Consider the following 22,832-nt stretch of genomic DNA (forward strand, 5'->3'; position numbering starts at 1 on the left):
AGGTCACTGTAAGAGAACCATGCTGTAGTTGCTTCAAATGCTCCCCAGAATGCATCTTCTCTCCTTACATCAGATCTGTGTTTTTGGAAACAGATGACCCTTGTAAGGCTGCACCAACCTTGTACCTGATTTGCAGTGCTGCACTCAGCTCTGGGGCCCCAGCACAAGAGGGACAGGGAGCTGTGGGAAAGGCCACAAAGATGGTCAGAGGGCTGGAACACCTCTCCTGTGAAGACAGGCTGAAAGAGCTGGGGTTGTTCTGCCTGGAGAAGGCTCCAGGGAGACATTATAGTAGCCTTCCAGTGCCTGAAGGGGTCCTATAGGAAAGCTGGAGAGGGAGTTTTTACAAGGGCATGTAATGATAGGATAGGGGAAAATGGCTTTAAACTGATAGGTGAAATACAAAGAAGTTCTTTACAGTGAGGGTGGTGAGACACTGGCACAGGTTGCCCAGAGAAGCTGCGGCTGCCCCATCCCTGGCAGTGTTCAAGGCCAAGTTGGAAGGAGCTTGGAGCAGCCTGGTCTAGTGGAAGGTTTCCTTGTCCATGGCAGGGGGACTGAAGCCGGTGAGCTTTAAAGTCCCTTCGAATCCAAACCACTCTTTGGTTCCACAAGCTATGTGAACATACCCAGCTTGGCTTCATCTTCACAGGGAAGGCACTGCACTACTGCAACTTACTCACTGATGGCCTGCCACATTTCCAGTCTACAAGGCCCAAGTGGTCAAAAGAAATACACAAGAGATTACAGCTTCACTTCAAAAGATTTTTTTAATTTAGAAATGCAGTTATATACATAGAACAATTAAATTAAACTTTGTACAAATATTAAAATACTATCTTCACACCCACTGCAATGTACAGGATACCAGAAAATATATATATAAAATAAAGCAAAATAAAACCAATTGAGTGACATCCTGCACAGCATCAATTATGGTTTTGTTTTTAAATCCCACATATATATGGAGTACCATTCTGCAAAATAATTCCATAGTGGTGCAATTCAGATAAAAAGAAAACACATACAGGAAAGAAGATTAATGCACAAAGGCAACCGATATCCCCTTCCCTTTGCATCAGTAACCACCAGCACCCTAACCCACCGCATCTCAGACATCTGCTTCACAGCCAACCTCACTTGGTTTCTTTTGGAAGGAAGCACATTGGAGAATCAGAAACATTTTCCAGCACAGCTCAAGTCACCTCCATCCTTGCTCACACGACGACAGAAGCAGCAGCACAGCTCAAGGGAAGCATATGCGGACATCAGCAGAACCTGCTCTGGTGGGTACATGTAGCTGCACACCCCTGCAGGGGCTTGTTGGGAAGCAGTGCTGCACACAGGGCCCTGAGCAGAGGTGTGCGAAGCGGCTGCTCTGTCCTGGTGTGCACAGGCAGGAGGAGGGGGGGGGTGAAGGACTGGAAAAAGGCTTATTTCCTGTATAAAAATACAGTCTTAAAAGGAAGCCTGCTCTAGGAAACCTCTCTGCGCTTCCAATGTGTATCAGAGAATAAAGGTTTCTTAAGTTCTTCTGCAAACAAAGGTTTTCACAAAGAGCGAGTTTGATCTGCAGTTCCCTGGTAAGGACTGGAGGATGAGGACGGGGTGAGGCAGGACATTCAAAATGGATGGGGTTTATTGCATTTATATACAGAAACCAGAAAGTGACAGTGATTTAACTGGTTACCTGGAGAGAGTAATAAGGCAGATTTTTTTTTCCTTTAAACACCTGCTATCGGAACAGCAATACCAGGTTTCACAAATGTGTTCTGACAAGGTCAGCGAGGAAATCTCAGTGGGTCCAACCAGCTGGAAATTGATTTTTTTATACAGCAAGCCTGCAGGTATCTGCTAAATCACCTAAACAAAGCACGAGCTTCCTTAGAGCCCAGTCATGAATGCATTAGCTCATGAGCCTGCAGCATACCTCTGTGCAGTTACAGCCCTTCCTTACCCCCCTCCTTGGGTTCCCTTTTCTGTGCCACAAGTGACTTGGCCATCCCAGATGACTTCCAAGGGCTGAGCCTATTGCTCTCTCAGCCCTACTCCTTAGTACTGACCCAAGTCATCCACCTCTAGGAGCATCTTAGGATGTTTACTCCCAGAACACATGGAATAGATTTCTTCCTGACGCACCTGACTTCTCCACGTGCTGAAAGGCCACATAAAGGCTTCAGATACATTAAACAGTTCACCACACCGGAGCTGAAAGAACAAGCAGAAACCTCAGGGGAGATGTCTGAGGGGTGAACAAGCAGCATGCTTGCTGTGTAAGCATTCTTCTACGCAGCAAGTTCCCTGGTGGTTAAGAAAAGGGATAACAATGCATTAAGCTCTTCTCCTTCCCAAACTCCTTCAGTTTTAACTTGGCAACAACTCCATAGGCTGACATGCTACAGCACGTCTCTCCTTCTGGCTTTTTCACCTCTTACGCAGTAGTGGTGGGGAGATGCAAGCTATTTAAAGCAAAACCACACAAACCCATCTCTTCCATCAATGCTGCTGACCATACCCCCCGCAGGGCAGCCTCTCACCCAATTCAAGCCAGCTCACCCTGAGCTGAGCTTCAGCATGCAGATCCTGACTGGAGACTGTGTCAGCTTCACTTCCTGGTTCTCTCAGGCCGGTCCAGTTCTGCCACACTTGGGCTGTAAACACTGAAGTAGGTTCAATTTTCTTCATTTTTTTTAATCTATGCAACTGAAAGGGAGCAAGGAAGGTTTTCTATTGCACCTTAATAGTCTCAATTTCTGAAATGCCCCTTTTTAACGTATCGGACTCCAAAAATAACTGAAACATTTAAAATAAGTGCTATTTTTATTTTCCCAGTGTAACTAAAGTGTTTTGCTGTTCTTGAATATCCCAGGATCCAGCATGTCTGAGCACGAGATGATTATGTCAGGAGTGTTAAATGGGAAGAAATACCTCCCTTTGAATTCTTCTGCCAAACACGGGGGGGGGAGTGAAAGTGGCTCTGGCCCCATCAGAAAAAAAAATGTAAGTTAAACCCCCCAGTAATGTGCTATGTGACACCCTGCAAGGCTGAGCCCTTATGATCTGAGCCAAGATCCAGGCTGCACCTACCTATGGCAACAGCCAAAGAGGCCACTCTGTGCTCAGAGGTAATGAACGATCCCAAGACAGAGCGGAGCTCACCACTGAAAGATCCTTAAGCCTCAGCCCTTTCTCATTTGAGACAGGACTGTGCAATTTAGGTTTTGTTGGGTTTTCTGATTGTTTGGGAGGGTTTTTTGGGGGGTGAGGTTTAATTTTTTATTTTTGTTCCTTTTTTAAAAAAATCTCAGCCCAGAAGCCTTCCCAATCCTTCCCAACCACAGAACGAAGACAAACACAAATGAGCAGCAATTGCTTGATAATCAGGAAAGTGAGGCCTTGCTCCCGCCTCCCTCAAAAAACCCTCATCGAGCAGACATCTCTCAGGTTCTTCCCTAGCCATTCTACCTCACTTCATATGAAAATAAACACTAAAGCTGAGAACATGGGCAAGAGGGATGTGATGCCTGCAAACCATTTTCCATGTTCTGGGTTGCAGGGGTGCCTGGGGCCTGTTCCCACAAGCGCTGCTGCAGGGGACAAGCTCTTGGGCAGGAGCTCAAAGTGTGAGCTGGGGTTACCAGCCAGCACACCACAGACCAGCCTGGGAGCTGCTGGCTTACCCTCAGCAAGCCAACAGAAGCTGCCTGTTTATGGTGATCATAAGATCTATGCTTGCATATTTCCCTCCACCTCCACACTTCCTGCTCCTTAGTAAAGCCATTTCCCACAATTTCTATAAATGAAACAAAACTAAAGCACTCTCTCATCTGTGCAGCTTGCTTCCTTCTCTTCCCCACCCAAATTGTGTTTTTCTCTCCCAAACTGGCAGCTGCTTGCTTTACAATAGCAGAGAGAGGCAGGGCCACGCAATACGTGCTTTCTACTGATGGAACAGGCTCCTGTCCAGGGTGAAGTCAGGCCTTGGGATCAGCTTCCCGATTCATTGCAGGATTCTCCCACCAACCTGATGGCAACACTAAGTTAGAGCACTGTCCCTTGCAGGAAAACAGGATGTACCCAAGTTCTACACCTTGACGGCTGAGTGGCAGCTTGAGCAGACAGGACCTTAAGTGCATAGAGAGCAACTCCTGCTCCAACTTGGTTAGGTAGCAGGAAAGAAGTCAAAGTCTCATACTCTTCCCTTCATACTCCCTTCCTTACCACTGCGCTCACTTGATCCCTCTGTCCTGACAAACCAGCAAACGAGACAATTTGCCCAAGGTAGAAGGTACAAATTAAATACAAGCTTTCCATGCTTACCTTCTAAAGTTCCAATAGCAGACGTGTAAGCAACATTTGCTCCCTACAATGCCTGAAGCTGAGACGCTGCAGCCCATTGTAAAGGGACATGGGATTTTCCCCACCCAAACTGAACAAAAAAATACCCATAGGGAATTTATCAAATCCCTGTGTTAATGCAAGGTAAAATGAGCAAGGAAGAAGTTTAAAATACTGTATTTTTAAATTAATAACATCCCTCTAAAACAAGGATAGGGAAAATAGGATTTTTCCATTCACAGGCACATGCTGTCCCAGGTGTCCTGGGATTTAACAGTTAATCAGGAACAGGAGCAGTGTGTACAATGGGTGGATACTGTGGCTAATCCCCATTTCCAGGAACTGGAGCTAAGCCACAGTAATTTTATATATAAAGGTGTTGCATCACTTTTACCAAGCACTGTGTCGGTATGTTCCTGGGGCAACAAGGGTGAGGATGGTGAAGATCATACAAGCCAAAAGCAAAGCAGCAAAGACAGTAACCCTATTTACCAGTACGCTACCACATGATGTGTAAGGCCATGACATTTTGCTCCTTCAACTCAAAAATTTAGCAGCTTCTCGCAGGGCAAACACTTCCCTGGTTACTTCAAGATAGTTAGGACAAGGTACGTGCATCTAAGAAGCCAACTCTTCTTGCTGAAACCAATCCCACGGAACACCATCCAGACCTCCCTGGTGAAGAACCTTACAACCACAATGCCTTTGTGACTGGATCACCTACCTCAGATGAATGTGGCTTCCTGCAAAATGAGAGTGCTGTTAACAGCAACCAGGATGTTCTGACCTGCTGTAGATAATGGCGGGGGCAGAGGTATATGTACTTTTGGATTTTCTTTTCCCTGTTACCAGAACTTAAAATAATCTTCAAAACCTAGGTTCAGGAATAAGCTATGGTGTCCTCTAGCACTGCTGTCAATGTAGCCAGCTTTCCCTCGCAGCAACAGGCAACTGTGGTGGGTTGAGAAGACTTTTTAAATGCTATTTACTCCCAGCCACAAGGAAGGAGCCCTTCTCTGTGGGCCTGCTAAAGCCCATTAGGATACAACAGCAGACTCTTGCTGTATGAAGCTAGGAAGACAACCTCTGAGATGGCAGCTAACCAGGATTCAAGTACCAACGTACCTAGTGTGCCTGGAAAGGTAACCTGGGATTGCCCCACTGGCACTAGGCATTTACTACCTGTGGCAGTTTTTTCTCTTGATATTTTCAAATACCTGAACTACTTCCAGATTAGACCTCAAAGTAGAGATATGACCTAAGGAACTTAAGCTTTAGCGCAGAACCACCTTAACTGAAAAAGCTTTGAGACACACAGCTTATTCAGAAGAGCAGGGCCACAAATTTGGTACCAGTTCTGATGTCTCAAGTAAATGGGGCTAACTCATAGTTAACACAGGGCTGGTTAACTGAAAGTCCCTTCCTTCAAGCTTTCTGGGCTCTGCTAACCACTGCCCACTCTCCAAGGCTCTTCTACAACCTAACACAAGGAGCTGTTCTGGCACCAGAACAAAGCCGAAATGGTTGTTTTGGTAGTGGTACAGTCCCAGCTTCTAGAAACATGGCATGATCAAGTGGGCTGCACAGGTAGAGAAGGAAGAAGGAGACACAAGTGATCTTCAGGAATGGACTCCTGTGGAGACGGTTTTGAAACGGGGGCAGAGGGCATTCCTACACGTTGGACTTCTCAGCCTTCAGTGCTCTATCAATTCTCAATGAACTGTTATTGCACAGCTAAGCTGTCACACAGGCCATCTCATCTGAGGCGCTCCTGGACATCACAAGCTGCCCCTTACTGGGATCCCTCCCAAGCCCAGCTTCAGTCCCAGTGAGGCGTTCTGTCCTGCCCTATCACAAAGAGGATGCTGGAAGAAGAGCCTATGTAACATATATATGTATACATAAATCGTCTGCACCCAGTGAGCAAGGGGCTTTAGCTACTGCTCTCTGGGCAGCGGAGGGGCTAGAGAGGCTAATAAGCTGCAACAAGCCAGTGTGAGGAGGAGAAAGGCACAAGAAAAGAGCAGCTCTTCAGAGACTGCTGTCAAACATCTGGCTGGGGAAGAGGAGAGGAGAGCTCAAATCCACTCTGTTCCTTGAGCCCCTGATGCTGATGGAATGGGGAAGCCAGCACTGCACCAACTCCACTGGTGCATCCAGGAGGCAACCTGGCGACATCCTTTGGATCTTCAGCTGAGGGGCGTCTCTGCGTGGAGGTATCCAGGGCACAGCTCACAAGGACGGGGAAGGCTGCACAGAGTGCTTCTGTCCTGAAGGCAGGGGGAAGGGAAGAGGAAGAAATCCAAGAGGAGAAGGCTAGCCAAACACAGCAGGCCTCATGCTTCCTTCAATAAGGGAATATCTGAATGGTGGGGAGAGAGAAAAGAAAAAGTAGTCAAACTTCTGCTGTTCAATGTCAACAGAAAAACTACTGTTGCAAGCAAGACAAGCTTGTGGTAACGCAGTCTTCCTATCATCATACCACAGCAGAAGGGACCTCTAGAGGACTGCCTCAACCTGCCCCTGCCAGCTCCAGCCTTGAAATATCTCAAAGGACAGCAAACTCCATCATGTCTCTGGGTGCCCATCTGAGTCCTGCACTACTCTCCTAGCACAAAATGTTTTCCTAAAGCCCAACTGAATCTGTCAAACTACAGCTTGTGGCCACTGTCCCATGTTACATCAACTGGTGGAGAAGAGTTTGGCTCCAGAGTCTTTTCACCTCCCTGAAAAGTAACTGTTGGCTTGGCCCTTACCTGCTTCTTCACCAGAGCAAAGGAGCCCACCTCCTTCAGTCACTCCTCACAAGCCCCTATCTATCTTGGCAGGCCTCCAACAGAGCCTGCCTAGTTTCTCCACATCTCTCTTGAACTGGGGGTCCCACAGCAATATGCAGTATTCCCAGTAGAGCCTCACCAGTGTTGTTTAGAGGAAGGTAATAATTTCCCTTGGGAATGACAGTTTCTTTCTTTCCCATAACCTCAAAAATCTTTTCAGTTCCTAAAAATGTCCAAGGCATGTTTCTTACTGTGACAGCGATGGCTGGAAATACAAAAATCACACTTGCCTTTATCTAACTTGAAAAAAATACAACCTAATCCAGTAGATGCATCTTCTTCATTGAACCATAAGCACAAGCCTTACAGTCTCCTGCTGCAAGGGGCAATCTGCTGCTCTACAACAAGCCTTAGATGCAATACATGTTTTCAGGCAGTGATAAAAATGACAGTGCAGAGGCAACATCCTCTAATTTCTACACTATGGACTTGTTTTGTTAAGCTTCATTCCTGGATTTCTGCTGTTTAAGCACTTGAGGTTTAATGCCTGGCTCAGGACATGTTGCTATTCAACCTTTAGCAGAAATCCCCTTTAACTGTTTTTACTGCAAGGGTTCTGCAAGGCATTACTATGGCTGTAGGGCTTGACACTATGGAAAGGAGAAGCTCTGCCCTGAGCTACCTACAAGCTAGTTACACTTCTTTCCCAAGACAAGCAATCTCTGTAGAAGCAACCTTAAGCTGCAGCTTCACATCAGCTCTGGCACTGTAAAGCCACTCCTTCAGGGCAGAACAGAAGTGGAGAATGCGAGATGCACTGGCTGTTTAACAGACTAGCCCCTCTGCCCTTACAGCACATTCAAGCACATCCCTTTTGGTTCTTCTCACATGCCATGGCTGCAGCGCTGTATGCACCATGGCAGTAAGCTGTTTACTTAAACAGTCTAAAAATGAAGAAGCCCAAACATCACAAAGGGTGTGTATTCCAAGCATAACCTCCCACTCCCACCAACTTGTTTTGCACAAACACAGCTATTTTACTGCATTTGCACTGTGATGTTGGCATTTCTCTGCAAATTCTTTGCTAAGGCAACAGGAGTGAATAGAAGAACCCCAACAGTCTTTCCATGCTGCCCTGGGCTTCCAGTCTGAGTACCACAAACCTCAAAAGAAGGTGTCAAAACACTGCTTGCACATATAAGTTGTGAAACATGCCATGGAGACCGGGACATCTCTTTTCAAAAGCTCCTCCTTTGCCTGACATACATAAGGGCATTCCTTGCCATTTTCATTCTGGGTAGTCAACTGCAGGACCTACTCTTACAAGGGTCTCATTCGGTGCTCGCTGCCCAAGTTACATACCATCTGTGTATTCCTCAGAGGAAGTGAGTGATAAAAGACTCTGTATGTCACTGCTTTCTGAATCTTGGACTTCTTTGCGTACAGGTCTACTGCTAGCCATGCCAGCTACCCAGGAAGAGGTAGCAGCCTGATGCACAAGAACAGTTTCAGAGCGCTGAGAGCCACTGGCTTCACACAGTCCAGAATGTCCAGGGGCTTCATCTTCTCTTTCAAAGCTATTGCGAGCCCCTTGGTCCTGCTGTTGCGTTTCTCTGGTTCCATTCTGACCAGCTCCCTCTGAGAGCACAATCTGCACTCGGGAGTCCGAGGGTGGAATGCAGTTCCCTGTGCTGCCATACACAGCTTCTTCATAGGATGGCAAGGCCACTTGGACACCATCCACCATGATGGAGACCTGATCTCCAGACACACCTTGGTCTCGCCTTAAAAAAAAGAAACAAAAGGGGGGAGGAGGAGGAGGAGAAATCAAGTGGAGTATTTATATTTTAATATGTTACCATGAACTCCAGGAACCTCCCACAGCAGAACTCTAATGCTCACCACTGACTTATTTACGGGAGGACAAAAACACGAATGGTGGTTTAACAAAGTCAAGCAAGCATAGCCTTGCAGCCCTACTATGAATTGCCATAAACATGAACAGGGGCTGTAATTCAGAATGCCTGATGGATTTAGCAGCAAGAGCTGAAAAAGGTTACAATACTTCCAACCTCACCTGTGTCCAGCTAAATTTGACACAGATCATGATTCAGAGCCCTCTGCTGTCAGCAGATAAAAAACAAGCTCTGACCACTGCTGATTTCAGCTTGTTACACTGATATACTCTGCAACACCCAGCACTGCCTTTTCTGTCACCTTTGCTGCTGGTGACACAACCTCTGGTGGGGCAGCTCTTAAACTGGCACAGTGTGAACAACCTCAGCTCACAAATAACCTAGGCCAAAGTCCTAAGACTGAATATTTCTTTTCCAGTGGTTTGAACTTCCTCAGAAAAGGACAGGCTCCACGTCTCAACCTCCCCACTGCTGGACAGACATATCTGCTCTTCTTTAATGCACACTAGTAGCTGATTCAGAAGAGAGAGTCCACAGTGGCTTTGCTGACCTCAGCCAGCAGCAGTGTTATGGCTGGGTCCCTCCTCCCATCCACAAACCCAGGACAGGAGGTTTCTTTTCCCACAGTGGGGAACAATGGCAGATTTGCATGCTAATCAGCAGTACTGCCTGCATTCATGTCCATAGGATCTCACAAAGAGACTGGGGGAGATGCACATATATACCCAGACACATACTGTGGTAGCTATCCAAGCCTACAAGGCACAGGAGATTACCTATAGCCAGGTATGGCATCATCAGATGCATGTCTGAATGGGGCCTGCAGCTGGGTATCACAGATCACCATTTCAGACTACTGCTGGGCCATGGGGCAGAGGTGCCACTGAGCATAGGTAAGTTGCTCCAAAATGGATGTCGAAACCAAGTACCTTAATGCGTTTCTGTTGCAAAGAAACAGGATGCCTCTGAGTACCTCCAAACCCCAGCTACACTTACCTGCTATGATGGAATGACTTCAGCTTTGGCTGCAGCAAAACAAACAGCACAACCAAGAGCAGAATCAGGGCGACAGAGCTTGCTGTGGAGGCTACTATGGACAGCGTGGGTACTCCAATTGTTGGGGGAGAGTCCTTTTCTACAAAACCAAGAGGAACACAAGGTAAAATGATCCACTCCTTTAAATCACTGTGACAAAAACCAAAAAACATCCACATTGCCTGGTCTCAGGAATTACACTTGGGCACATATGTGAGGAACCCAAGTTCCCACACGGTCAGGGCATACCAGCTCTCTCATACAGGACAGTTCAGAGCCCAAGCTGACATCTCTACAACAGCTATACTGGGAATCTAAAATAGAACATGCACATAGAAGTGTCCTTTGGAAAAAAACACAAGACAAACAGAAAAGCAGTGCAAGCAGGCCATGGGCACTGATAGATGGTGGTAAGGGTCATGTAACATACAGATCTGGCTGAGCAAAAGCTAAAAAATGCCCTATGTCACCAGCAAGGCCAATAATTATCTATCACAATAAGCAGGGTATTTTAGGCCAAACAATAGAAAAAGTTCCAAATAATGGGTTTTCTTGGCTGAAGGAACAGCGTCCCAAAGGAAGGGGTGGAAGTCACCTGGGTGGGTACATATAGGACACAGCAAGTATTCAGTTCCTCTCTCACACAAACATTCCAGGAACAGAGAGAGAAGACAGCTGTTGCTTCAGGATGCAGAGTTTTCAGTGTTAGATACATGTGCTCTGTTCACATCACTCCTAACTTTCCTTAGCTGAGCCCTGTGACTGTATGGGAACCAATCTGGCTTTTAAAGGGCCATTGCAAGACAGGAATACATTGGGTGTGGAGAGAGAAAGGCCTGCAGCTGGTATTGCTGAACACTGCATATTATGCCTAGAATGCAACACTAGTTCTTTCACCTCCCTAGAGCAAATAGCTGCCTGTATATGAGTTGCCTCTGTTGCTAATTTACATCTTTGGTAGAGATCTGAAAAACCTCACCTCTCCATTGGCAAATACTATTGTGTATTTCACTTTAGAGATATTCCCATATATGCAATTCCTTTTTGCTATATTCAACACATTCTTCGGGAGCATAGGTCTCAAACTGCAGGACAGGGGATGCAGGACACATATGCAGGTAGGGATGAGGGAAAGAGCAGCATGCAAGCAGAACAAAAAAGCTGGAAGACCATTGGTTTTAAGCCTCCAACCTGAAATCTTTGCCCAAAACAGGCATGTAAGCTGGAGGTCAAACCCACGGTTATTTTGAACTTGTTTTCCTGAAATTTTTCAGAAGTAGCTTGATCTCTTAGCAGGTTAAAAATCCAAACCAAACCAATCACAACAAAAACACAAACAAAATCACACAAAGCAAAACAACCAAACAAAGCCAACCCAAAACCAAAAAAAAACCACAATATCTGGTACATTTTTCTCTATGGCAAATAGGTTTGAGTAAGGATCTCCATTTTCAGCATTACTAAGGGCTCTCTGAATATGCTGCCAGGAAAGAGGGTGGGCAAAAAAAAGAGTGCTCCATTTTCAGCATCAGTACATGATGCTGTAAAACTGCTCACTATCCAGGGTACACTCCAGCACATTCACCATCTCATGTTCCAACAGGATGCTAACTCGTACAATAAACTGTCAAAAGGCCATGGGGCTGACAGGCTCAGAGCTACACAAAACATCTGGTAACTGCTAGGAATTTCATTTACTCTAAAAAGAGCACGTGGGATCTTACCCATTACCAACCATGTCTTTCTCATTACTGTCTCCTAATCTCATCCCCCTTCTAGCCCTGTTAGCCTTCCAGCTAGTTAAACATCGGCTAACCAGCTGTTCAGAGCCTGTGCTGTGAAAGCAATGGCTTTTTCCATGGGTCAGACTTCTGAGGCTCTGTATGTTTGATAAGGCCACTGACTCTTCAGAATGCTAAAGAAATCTGAGAGATTTCTGCTCATCACAACACAGTCCCTTCAGCTTTGATGTAAGGCCAAGTGCCACCAGGCAGAAATGCCACCCAGGGAACACTACCTGCAATAGCAGAGCTTTGTTCTCCAGCCTGGGTATAGCAAGAGGGAAGGAACCACCGTGGAAAGCAAGCTTATGCTGATTTGAAAAACCTCTTCAGGATCTGGTCGCCGCCAGGTAAACTCCCAATTCCCTTCCTTATACATCACAGGAAGGAGCTATAGGAGTGGCTGTGACAGAGACACTGAGAAGACAGTGTCTTTGGGACAGGACAGGATGTTCCACAGATCGTAGGTACGCCGTGAGCTCCATAAAGAGCTTTAAGACGGTACTTTCCTGTTTCCTTCTGATTAAGCTAACACATTTTGCTTTATGGATTACTGGACTTCATCCTGGAGTGTACACTTTCCTGATTCAGGATGACTGAGCAGTAAGACTCCATCAACAAGTCAGACTTGAAGAGGGAAGGCAGATCTCTCTTTATGCAGTACACGTACTTTTAAAACCAGAAAAGCTGTAGACAAACTAAGAGCTGTATGATGAACATTTTCCTGCAAACATTTTTACTTTCCTGCTTTGATGGAAGAACTCCTGTTCAGCTGGGAGACACATACAAAACAAAGCTGTCCACTTCCATTTGGAGAGAAGCAGAAACCATGTCAGCAGTGTTCTTTCCTGCCAGTACAGTGAAAAGCAGCACCATCGAGCTCTTTACCAAAGGAGGCCAACAGTTACTTAACCTGTCTGGATGGAAAACTGGCTCTACGTAATCACACATGCACTTGCACACGTGGACATACAGGTACGCCACGGAGGGAAATGTGCTGTCATCAGAAGCAAAACCAGACAGCAGGGACAATGCTTCAGTTCGGGCCCCTACCACTTCTGGGATGTCAAAATAAGAGGCTCCACCTAAGTAACAAGTTGCCTCCTTTACACTCCTTTCCATGGGTTATCTCCTTGTGTTAGGGACTCTGTGCCTTCATCTCATGGGCTCTTACAGAAGAGACGTTTTTAATGAAGAGCTGTGATTATGAGCCCCATGTATACAATTGCTGGAGTAATGAGAGGCAGCTCTATGGACTTCCTCAGCATCACACTGACACAGTGTTTAAGAGTAATCTGAAAAGCCAATGCAAGGGCAGTTCTAACTGTTTCACTGGAGTCAGGGAGCACTCACCTGGACTGAGCCTGCAGCTGACTTCCATGGCTGGGTTCCACTCTCCATTCTTGCAGGTCAAGTATTTATAATCTCCTTTCAGCATGTAGCCTTCGACACAAAGATACTCAATGACACTGCCTGATGTCAGAGGGTTGTTGCAGGGGCTAGGGTGGCACTTATAGCCTCCATTCTCAGGCTGTGGTGGCTGGGGACAATCTAGAGAAAAGAGAAAGCATCATGGAGGATATCTCAGAGAAAGACATCTGATGCACAATAGATAAGGCACATAGGCAGACTTCCACCTAGGAACACCCACTAAATCAAGAAGCTACCAAAACCAAGAGGAAAGACTGTTACACGATGGCACAGAACACTGCTGAGTTTCACCTTTGATGTCTTCTGTGATTGCTAAATACTGCTTGTTACCCCAGTAGTACAATCTAGTTGGCAGTCATCAAACTGGCGATATTGTTGAACAGAGACACAACAGAGATTCCACATGAAAGAGGTGCAGAAAATCTTTGGCAGTATCTTTTCCCCACAGGGAAACACAATCAGGCTTTCCTATTAGCCTGACAAGGAAAAAAAGTGTGAGATTTCTTACTGAAACAACTGAAGAAAGCAAACATTCCACTATACTACGGGTACAACATCAAGGTACAGACATTGCCATAAGGCACCCTGGAAGTCACACTGATTTCAGCTATTCTACATAGCTATAACCACCAACAGTATGGGAAACAAAGCTCTGCTGCAGTAGGAATAAACATTCTAGTCGATTTTAAAAAGGAACTAGTTATACGACAAAGGCATTTCTAAAAGCCCCTCTGTTTACCTATGTGAAGTTTGGAATGCTGAAGGCACTTTACAATTCTCCTTGCATCTCCCCTATGCTGACTAATGGTATAGACACAGCACATGCCAGAAATTTTCCTGTAGAATTTTTGATAGCCATTCGAATAAAAACAACAAACCACAACTGATGAAACTGCACTAAACCCAAGATAGTCCTATTGCATAGAAGTTCCTCTCCTCTGGCAGGTCACAGTGACCCGGCAGAACAGCCCCAACACTGTATCTGCTGGGGCTGAATGAGGGAGAAATCCATATTTTTTTCCCTTTAAATCCACATCAGCTTCTCAAACTTCACAAAAGAAAATACTGCAAAGATTTCTCATGAATGATCTTGCAGCACAGAAAACCAGCTAACCCACCCACACCCTATTCCATCAGAGCGTGGTGATCCAGGCCTGCCCGTAAACCCTAGAGCACGCATTCCCACTTTCTGCCTCTAAGTGTCCCACTTACTGTGGGACAAACAGCAAGAAACAGCTGGGCGAAGTTCAAGTAACTGGATTTTGGGAAAGGTCTAAGCTTCATTCCACTGTGGAAAATTTTGCTACACTGCTGCAGTGGAGGTGACCCTTGAACCTAATCACATGTGTGAATGCATCATAGGTACTGCCTTGTAAATGCCAGTAAATCCCAAGATGAAATGCTGAGCAAAGCCAAAAACCCTCTGGTATGAGGCCTGCCAGCTTTATAACAGCAATTCAATTTACTTCTTGAGAGAAGAGGTTAACAGGGGTCTAAACGGCAGCTCTTCAAGATGACTTTGTTCTTGAGGAGATTTATTCTTCAATAAGCTTCAGAGAAGCCACTGTTCCATGCCTCCCGAGTATTAACTGTTGCCTCTTCTGTTTCTTTATTTTTTCTTTCTGCAATAATTTCCCATTTTGTAACCAGTATTTTAACCCTTTGACTTATGAAGCTAAAACTTGCTTTCACTTTAAGCCTGTCCAACACTTAGGGTCAGCTGGGATCAGCTGAAGAGACAGATTCAAGGCACAGTTCACTTTCAGGCACACAGACATATACCCTGCTTCATCTGCAGCCCAGGAGAAGGGTTTCTTGCTAAATAGCAAGAGCACCAGAAATCTTCTCAGCAACTTAATGTGTACCTGTCTAGGCAATGGGGGACAGCCTTGGGGAAAAGCTATTTCTGCCACAGCAGCGGACAAAACTCAGGTGCAGAGAGGACAACCTTCTTACACCTTTTTATGCCAAACGAGATGCCTGGAATTGCTTGTGAGCCACACACAGCATCTTTCTAACTGACTGCAGCAAACAGAGTTTGTTCCTGCGTTCCCCCTTCTCCTGACCATGACCGCTCTGCCAGGAGCTCTTTTGGACCAGGCAGCAGCTCACAGTTTGGTTCCCCTTCTGTTGCAAAGTGCCATTTACACTGATGAGTTATAAATACCACATCAGTCACTTACAGAACCCTGGCTTGGCCTCCTTACTCAAGGGCTTGCAGCTACCCAACTGCAGACTGGCTTTTTCCTCAGCTGCACTTGGCATACAAAAGGAGAGAAGCAGCTGGTAAGTGTGTTCAGTCAGTTGTCCCTGATTCATCCTCTTCACAGGGAAGAGATTGCAGAATTAGTCACCTCCCCCTTTCCCCTCCCCACTATCTCCCCCCCCCCCCCCCCTCCCCTTTAGCTCATTTGTCTTCACAGCATCCAAGAGACTCACAAGTATTTTAAAACATCACCTTCAGTGTGATGGAAGAACACCGTTCATGTGCTGAGGGAAAGATCTGGATCAGGCAGCCAGAACACCAATGCCCTCCACTCTCAACCTGACTGAACATCTCTGGGCAACCCCAGCTTCCTTGGAAGACTATGTGAACTGTCCTTTGCAAGGCACTCTGAGGGGAACAGAGCATCTCAGAGCCTGCAGCTTTGGAGAGGGCTATTAGACACTGCTGATGGCTTTAAAGACTGTTGGAGATGGCCCAGGCAAGGGCAATTAGGTAGGTAAGATGAACTGGTGGTGCCTGAAAACCTGAGGAAATCAAATATCTCTGCTTGCTGCTGGACCAAGCTCCCCTTCCCTGGTATCTCTGACGGAGCTCAGCACCTCTACAAACCAAGTCCCATCTCACTGTAACACAGGCACCCAGGAAGCTCAGAACAGACAATGCAGCATTTCACAGCAGTGACCGGTTCCTAAGTTTTCAGCACCTTCAGCTTTCACATACTCCATAATGAGTTTCTTCAATTGCCTCCATACACGTCATCTAAAATGGGGCTAACAGAAGAAAAGGTAGTCTGATTCTGCACTACCATTTATCTCATAAAACACCAGCAAAGCTTATGCCCCAAGTCTGCAGCTCGGGGCATTAAGTTTTGCTGATGTTTCATGAGATTGTAACAATCAACCCCCTTCCCAATAGCCTCAGCCCAGACTCACAATGGCACTGGGTTATATCTGAAATACAAAGAAACATGCAGGAATTTCATCAACTCCCTCCCTGAAACACATGCTCTTGGAAGCACCCCAGCACTTATGAGACATCTTGAAACAAACATTCATGCCAGGTAGGGAAGAGAAAGAGAGCCAAGTTATGGAAGTTATCAACTTCCTAGGGGGTTGCCAACATTCTACACTTGCATTTTGAACCATTACGCTTTGAGGACACACCAAAACAGTGGTTTTGAACACTGCAGCACTGTGCACAACAGGAGAAAAACTCTACTCCCAAAGGCCCCATTTCTAAGGTACTGATGTTCATGACTGCTCCTGCGAGAGCTGGTTCTCTGCCAGCATACACTGCTGGAAAACAGGAAGGAGATAACAACTGACGAGAAGTCCAAACATTTTGAACTCTGTTCAGAGGTAAGGAAACTGTCATTTCCAGATTGACAGGCAGAAATAAAGTTATGCACTGGGGTTTCTGCAAGTGTCATTCCAAAATACTAGGTATTTAATATATAGACTGTTTTTATACACAAATGAGAAATTTTTAAGTCAGTATATACCTACACGTAGTTTCCTATCATAGCATTCTGTGTCTATGTCACATAAGAAAATACTGTCCACTTGCTTTCTCTTCTACCAGATTCACAGACAGCTGTGAGGGGTTGGAACATGGCTTCTTTTAGAGATGAAAAGAGATGTCAGTTGGCCAAACTGATTAACCTAATCACCAAAGGATGAAATGGACCTTCCATGTGCTTGCTGAGCTGAAGCTGAGCTGTGGTCCTGAACACTGACCTGAGGAAGAGCTACAAAACATTTCTGTCATAATGTAAAAATGACACAAACCCAAGCCATGGTCACAGATAACACCACAGATGGAAGCATGTGGTATATTGTATGCTGACATAAAAGCGAGGGGTTTATATACTCAGAACACAAAACACAGGAGCACAGCTGAACCTTGATCTCCGAGAGCGAAATTCCCATACAAGCAGATGACTTCCAAAGCCCCAAGCAGGTCGTACCTGTTGTGGCAAGAACCAAGTACACCACACTTCACTTACACATACAATGTAAGATTAAAACAGTCTGACTGGATAATGGCTACAGAACTACAAAAACTCCCTAGTAGTGACCTATGCATGAGCGCAACACCCTACAAGAGGTGACCGACATGCACCTCTCCACAGTCTTGTTTTGCTTGGTAGTGTGTTTCTTTTTTTCAACTAGTAAGACTCCCAGATCCTAGCAGGAGCCTCACACCCCTTTTTCCTGCACCAAGCACCTGACCTGTGTTTCACTCACCTCTTTTGCTGGTTAGTCTGACCACACAGAAATGAAAACCAAATCCTCCTTAACTGAAAGCATTCTTATAATGAAAAGAAAAAACCCAAAAGGCAACAAAAAAACACCCAGAACAAGACAACAAGAACAGACAAGATCATTGTTGCTAGAGTGAGTAATTTGTAACTGGGGAGCACAAACCATTGCATTGCTCACCTCTAGTGGGCAGACAGATGGGTACAATATTGCTTAACAAAGGGATGTTTTGCACTTATTGTCCAGAACCATTTATTCTACTTCTCCACAGCAAGGTGCAAAGGTCACTATAGCTAGAATGAGAACAGTTCTGACAAATCAGAGTTGCTGTTTATATGAGTCAGGCCCAAATCCCAGCAACTACAAGAGGAAGCTGGACTGAGCCTCAGGTAAATTCCTCACTGACTACACGAGTGCTCTAGCATGTTTGACCATCCTCAGAGCAGTGCCAGAGGAATCCTACATGTCAGTGCTGAAACATTCTGAAGGCAATCCTGGTAAACAATGTCTGTTCTACTGGATCCCCCAAACATGTGCCCTGTTTGGATATGTTAACATCTCCTGACTTTTTAGACAACTGCAACTTTTGTGGGATGTGAAGACTGGAAATGGAAGATCCTCAGCTCTTTCCTCATCTACAAGACATAGTGCATGTAACTGATGTTATCCAGGCTCACAGAGGAAAAACATCCTACAAACAAAACCCACCCTGCTGATCTAACAAGGCAAACATTCCCCTGGCCAGTCTAGTTAAACCTGTCATGATTGTCTCATTCCAGCCTGAGACATGCTTACCATGTCCGGCCTGGTAAGCAAACATCTTTGTGAACACAAAGCAACTGGTTAAATTGTCCTAGGACTAGAGGCCATACTATTTCCTTCATGGAAAATAGTAAGCAACTGAATGAATTTTGCTAGCAAGAGCTCTGGCCACCTTTGCTAAGAGAGAAAGAGACATGTTTTTTTTCTCTTTGCAGTTTCAGCTCTTGCCAGCAGGGCACTACCCAACCTCTCCACTAACCTGGTCATTTAATAAACCAATAAGGAAGCAATTTACCCCTCCCTTGGCCCAGTTCTTGGATCCCTTCTATTTACTGTATATACTCCCAACCTCTGTCACCAGTAGGCAGGGAAGCATGAATGTGACCCAATCAGATAATGGTGCCACTACCATCCTTAACCACAGCATCAGGGTAACCAGCCAAAGTTGCCAAGCTGACTTAGCAGCTTCTTGAGCAACAACAAAGACAACACACTAGGCTCCCAGTGCTGCAGACAGATGGCAGTGCCGCAGCTTACACCTAACAGAATACACTGTCCGAATTTCTATGCAAGTAACTTATTGGGGGGGGGGGGGGGGGGGGGGGAGGAGAGGGGCAGTTTTAAACATAGCTTTTCCTCCTAGAGAAACAGTCATCTCAAACCCCATCACATTTGTTAGGGAAGGACAGATCCCTACCTAGCATATGATGAACTTAAAACCCCACTATATACCTACTGCAAGAAAAAAAAAAACAGAAAAGCAGCACTGAAACTAAAAGCATGCATACAACTGGCATACACACCATTTCCAACACCAAGAATTTGTTTTATAGACCCTTCCCAACTAACAGACAGGAAATACACTGTCCAAGTTAGCCGCTTTTCTGCAGTGACATCCTGACTGCAGAACAAAAACAATACCTTTGGGTTTTGCAAACCTTTGTTTGCAAAAACAAGCTCCTTTTTGGGTCAGGATTTTTTTCCTCTTAAACCAGGGTCTTGAGTCACACATAACACTTCCTTCTGCCTGAGGCAGAACTGGCATTTGGCTCCAGGCATCTGCTGCAAAGCAGGAGATGACTTGGGGGGAGAAGACTAGGTAGCTTCCCTTCCAGTGTGAAATCTAGACAGGCAACATCCTTGTTTCTCCTCTCTTCCCTTGTGCCCACAAGCTAGCCTATATCCAGCAAAAGCACATTTTGGAAGCCCCTCCTCCCTCAGCAGCAGTTTGGTTTTAGTAAGAAGCAAGTCTGTTACCATTTCATGCCCTTTTTAGACTAGCTACATCAGCTAAACACCATCTTCTTCCAAAGCAAAAATCACTTCCCAGACAGCTGGTCTGCACGCAAAAAGAACCAGATAGGCTCTGATCAACAGAACTGCCTCTTCCTCACCCACACCTTCCTTCCTCCCTGTTGACAAAGCAATGACAAGGGGATGCACTGTAGTGATAGAAGCACAAGGGGTAAACGCAAAAGCAGTCACATGCTCCAACTAGTAAGAATGCCAGCTTCATTTCTGAGTGCTAAATACCTTCAGGTTTCCAACCAGTGATGTTTGCCTGGGTGAACTCAACAGCTTTCAGCACAGCAGCTTCCCACTATGCACCCTCTGCTTCTGCATTGTTCTCCCCAGCCGAGCATTTGGATTAATTCCAGTGTCAGGCTAGGAAATGGCTCATCAAGTATTCCACAGATAAATGTCACTGCATGTAGCAGCAGGTCTGTGCTGAACACTAAGAGCCACGTGCTTTAGACTGGGGTTTCTCTTGGCAGGCTGGCTCTGAAAAGCGCAGTAATGGCCTGCTCTGAGAATTATATTTGAGATTCTACCCTTTCCCAGTACCCTTAGGGACATCTGGGGGGACATTTTTTAGCTCACATAACTAAATTCCAATGTCTCCCACAGACATTATAAAGCCTTCTCTCTAGAGGGAAGGTAGATCTTTCCCAATGGAGGTGAAGCATGCTCTGCTTCCTTTCCAGACAGGTCGAGGTGTTAGTGGGTTTTTGCCTATTGCCCACAAGTGTGCTAACCCATGTGTTTTAACTATGCAAATAAGAGTAGCTGCAGATACAACATCTGAAAAGGGACCCAGACTGAAGCTACCCTCTGCCAGCTGGAAGGAGTTGAGAATTCAGTATGTTTCTAGCTGGAGATCGCATTCACACCATAGAAGACAGATTACCAGATGCCCAGGTTTTCCACTGGTCTATAATTTCTGGGGTGGAGATGGGGACTGGAACCAGGGAAGAGATTTTGAACCCTCTCCTTTACAGCACTCTGGCTTTCTCTAGCCCATGAGCAGATGGGTGATTTCCCACAGGGACAAACCCAAGACGGCAGCTGCTGCCGGGGCCCAGGCACAACAGCTGAGGCTAAAGGACCTCTTTATATTTTACTTAGAGGAGGCAGAAGTCAACAAAAGGCCTCCATTGTGAGCACACACATTTCTCGTGGACCCTGCCCCTAAAATATTTTAAGCCTTCCTGGAAAACACAGTGCAAAACATAACCCTCTTTTGGGTTCTGTGTATTAACCAGGGGCCAAAGTCCACTGAAAAATAAGCTCTCTGTCTTTTCTGGCTCCAGATGCTGCTTACTCTGAAGTCACTGACAGAAGAACAAATTGAGCAGGACTGGAGCCTTTATGACGAAATTACGGTTTCCCTAGCAAGGACATACCCTGAAGAGGAGGCTTATTTTTCTTTATGCCATAATGTGGGTAAATGAGAAGAAACCAAAGCAGAGAGATTTGTATATATAATCATATAGCAGTGCATTTATATAATTAGACACAAGCACACTGTGTACAGTAACAGGCACCCCTCACACAGCCATCCCCTACACACCAAAGCTGCCTCATTTTATTTTTTTTTCCTTAAGGGCAGGAGGAAGAAAAAGCAAGAAAGAAAAGACTCTAATTGCAGCCTTCCACCAATGCAGTCGCCATCTGGTAACTCAAGAGACACATGGAGCCGAATTATCTTAATTAACATGTTACAACAGTATTTAAAAAAACTCTATGCTTATTAACACTCAGCTGTGATTAGCCAACCATGGAGGAAGCCTGCTAGTGCAACATTAATTATGGGTCTTGTCTATCTTTCTATTAGAAATAAGCTTTTTTTTCCCCCCAGTGGCTTATCTCCTAAAAAGAAAACCATTAGCATCAAAGCCTGCTCTAAAATGCAAATTTTATTTACATTCTACAACAGTCAAAATGTTTAGGCTATATGAAGCTGCCAGGGGTGCTTCTAGAGCGCTACAGATTATCTCAATATCAAATGTACTTCCCTCAATTTGCCCCTTGGAAAGCTTTGCTTCAGTTGGACAACTCCCTTTCCCACTGAAATTGCAGGAAAAAAACCCACAACATTTCATGCCTTCAAGTTCCTTTTTGACTCCAAAACAGGAGCACAGACTACTGCATGCTAGGGAGGGACAACCAAGACACAGGGCTAACAAAAACCCACATTGGCGACAGGAAGATTTCCGTAATGGAAAGCAGCAACCAAAACACGACTGCACTCCAGCAGCAGATTTGCCTCCCTAGAACAGTGCTACTCACTATGACAACTGTATTATTTTCCCTGCTATAGGCCTACCTGTAATGCGCTCCCCTCAGATACATTCCCAAATGATTCAGCCTGACAAACTCCAAGGCTGAAAACTCCAAGACTGCCAAATTCCTCAGACTTGGCTCTGCATTATGTTTGCACAGGGCTGACTGCAGCAGAGCTCTCATCCGCACCGGGCATTCTGGACATCACGATAACCCCAGATCATAAGACAACAACCTGGTGCTTTTAAACAAAGCCAGGATGGCTAAATTAATTCCGGAAACATTTACGAGGAGGGGGAAACAAACCACGAACAACTGCAGAACTGTTTTCAAGATCTTCTGATAAAGCAATCTTATTGTTGCACACACACACACACACACACACACACGCACACAAACACAAATCAATAATTGCTGTTGGTGATGTGTGTGGAAGCTCATGCAGCTTGCTCAGGTCCAGTAAGGACAAAAACCAGCTGACCAGTTTAATACAGAAACCTGCTCTCCCCGCGGGCATAGCACAGCTTTCCAAGTGGCACATGTTTCATTTGCTTTTGTTTCCAAAGGCTGCTTCTGGCCTCTCCGTGCCTTCTTCCAACCACCCCATAATTACTTCCATGTGTTTGGAAAAGGAAATTAAGCAAGTGTGTAACAACACTTTGTATAATTGGCAGAGTCCTGGATTCTGGTTTTGAAACCCAGAACCCACAGTCATAAGTAGCACCCAGACAGTTCTGTGG

At 45.5% G+C, this 22,832-nt stretch overlaps 1 protein-coding gene across 3 annotated transcripts in view; it reads right to left on the bottom strand.

The window, feature by feature from the left end:
* Positions 1-4,499: 4,499 nt before the first annotated feature.
* SUSD6 (sushi domain containing 6) overlaps positions 4,500-22,832 on the bottom strand; it is an 80,679-nt gene continuing 62,346 nt past the window's right edge. For all 3 annotated transcript variants that reach the window (XM_057420092.1, XM_057420091.1, XM_057420093.1), the window contains 4 exons: positions 13,201-13,398; positions 10,028-10,166; positions 8,478-8,899; positions 4,500-6,700 (listed from right to left, as the gene is read on the bottom strand). In XM_057420092.1, the coding sequence (XP_057276075.1) occupies positions 6,675-6,700; positions 8,478-8,899; positions 10,028-10,166; positions 13,201-13,398 (785 nt within the window). In that variant the 3' untranslated portion in view covers positions 4,500-6,674. The remainder of the gene's footprint in view (positions 6,701-8,477; positions 8,900-10,027; positions 10,167-13,200; positions 13,399-22,832) is intronic.

The sequence above is a fragment of the Pezoporus wallicus genome, unplaced genomic scaffold (assembly GCF_028554395.1).
Source record: "Pezoporus wallicus isolate ANWC-B61680 ecotype Strahan unplaced genomic scaffold, APGP_CSIRO_Pwel_v1 contig_5418, whole genome shotgun sequence".
NCBI classification, from domain to species: Eukaryota; Metazoa; Chordata; class Aves; order Psittaciformes; family Psittacidae; genus Pezoporus; species Pezoporus wallicus.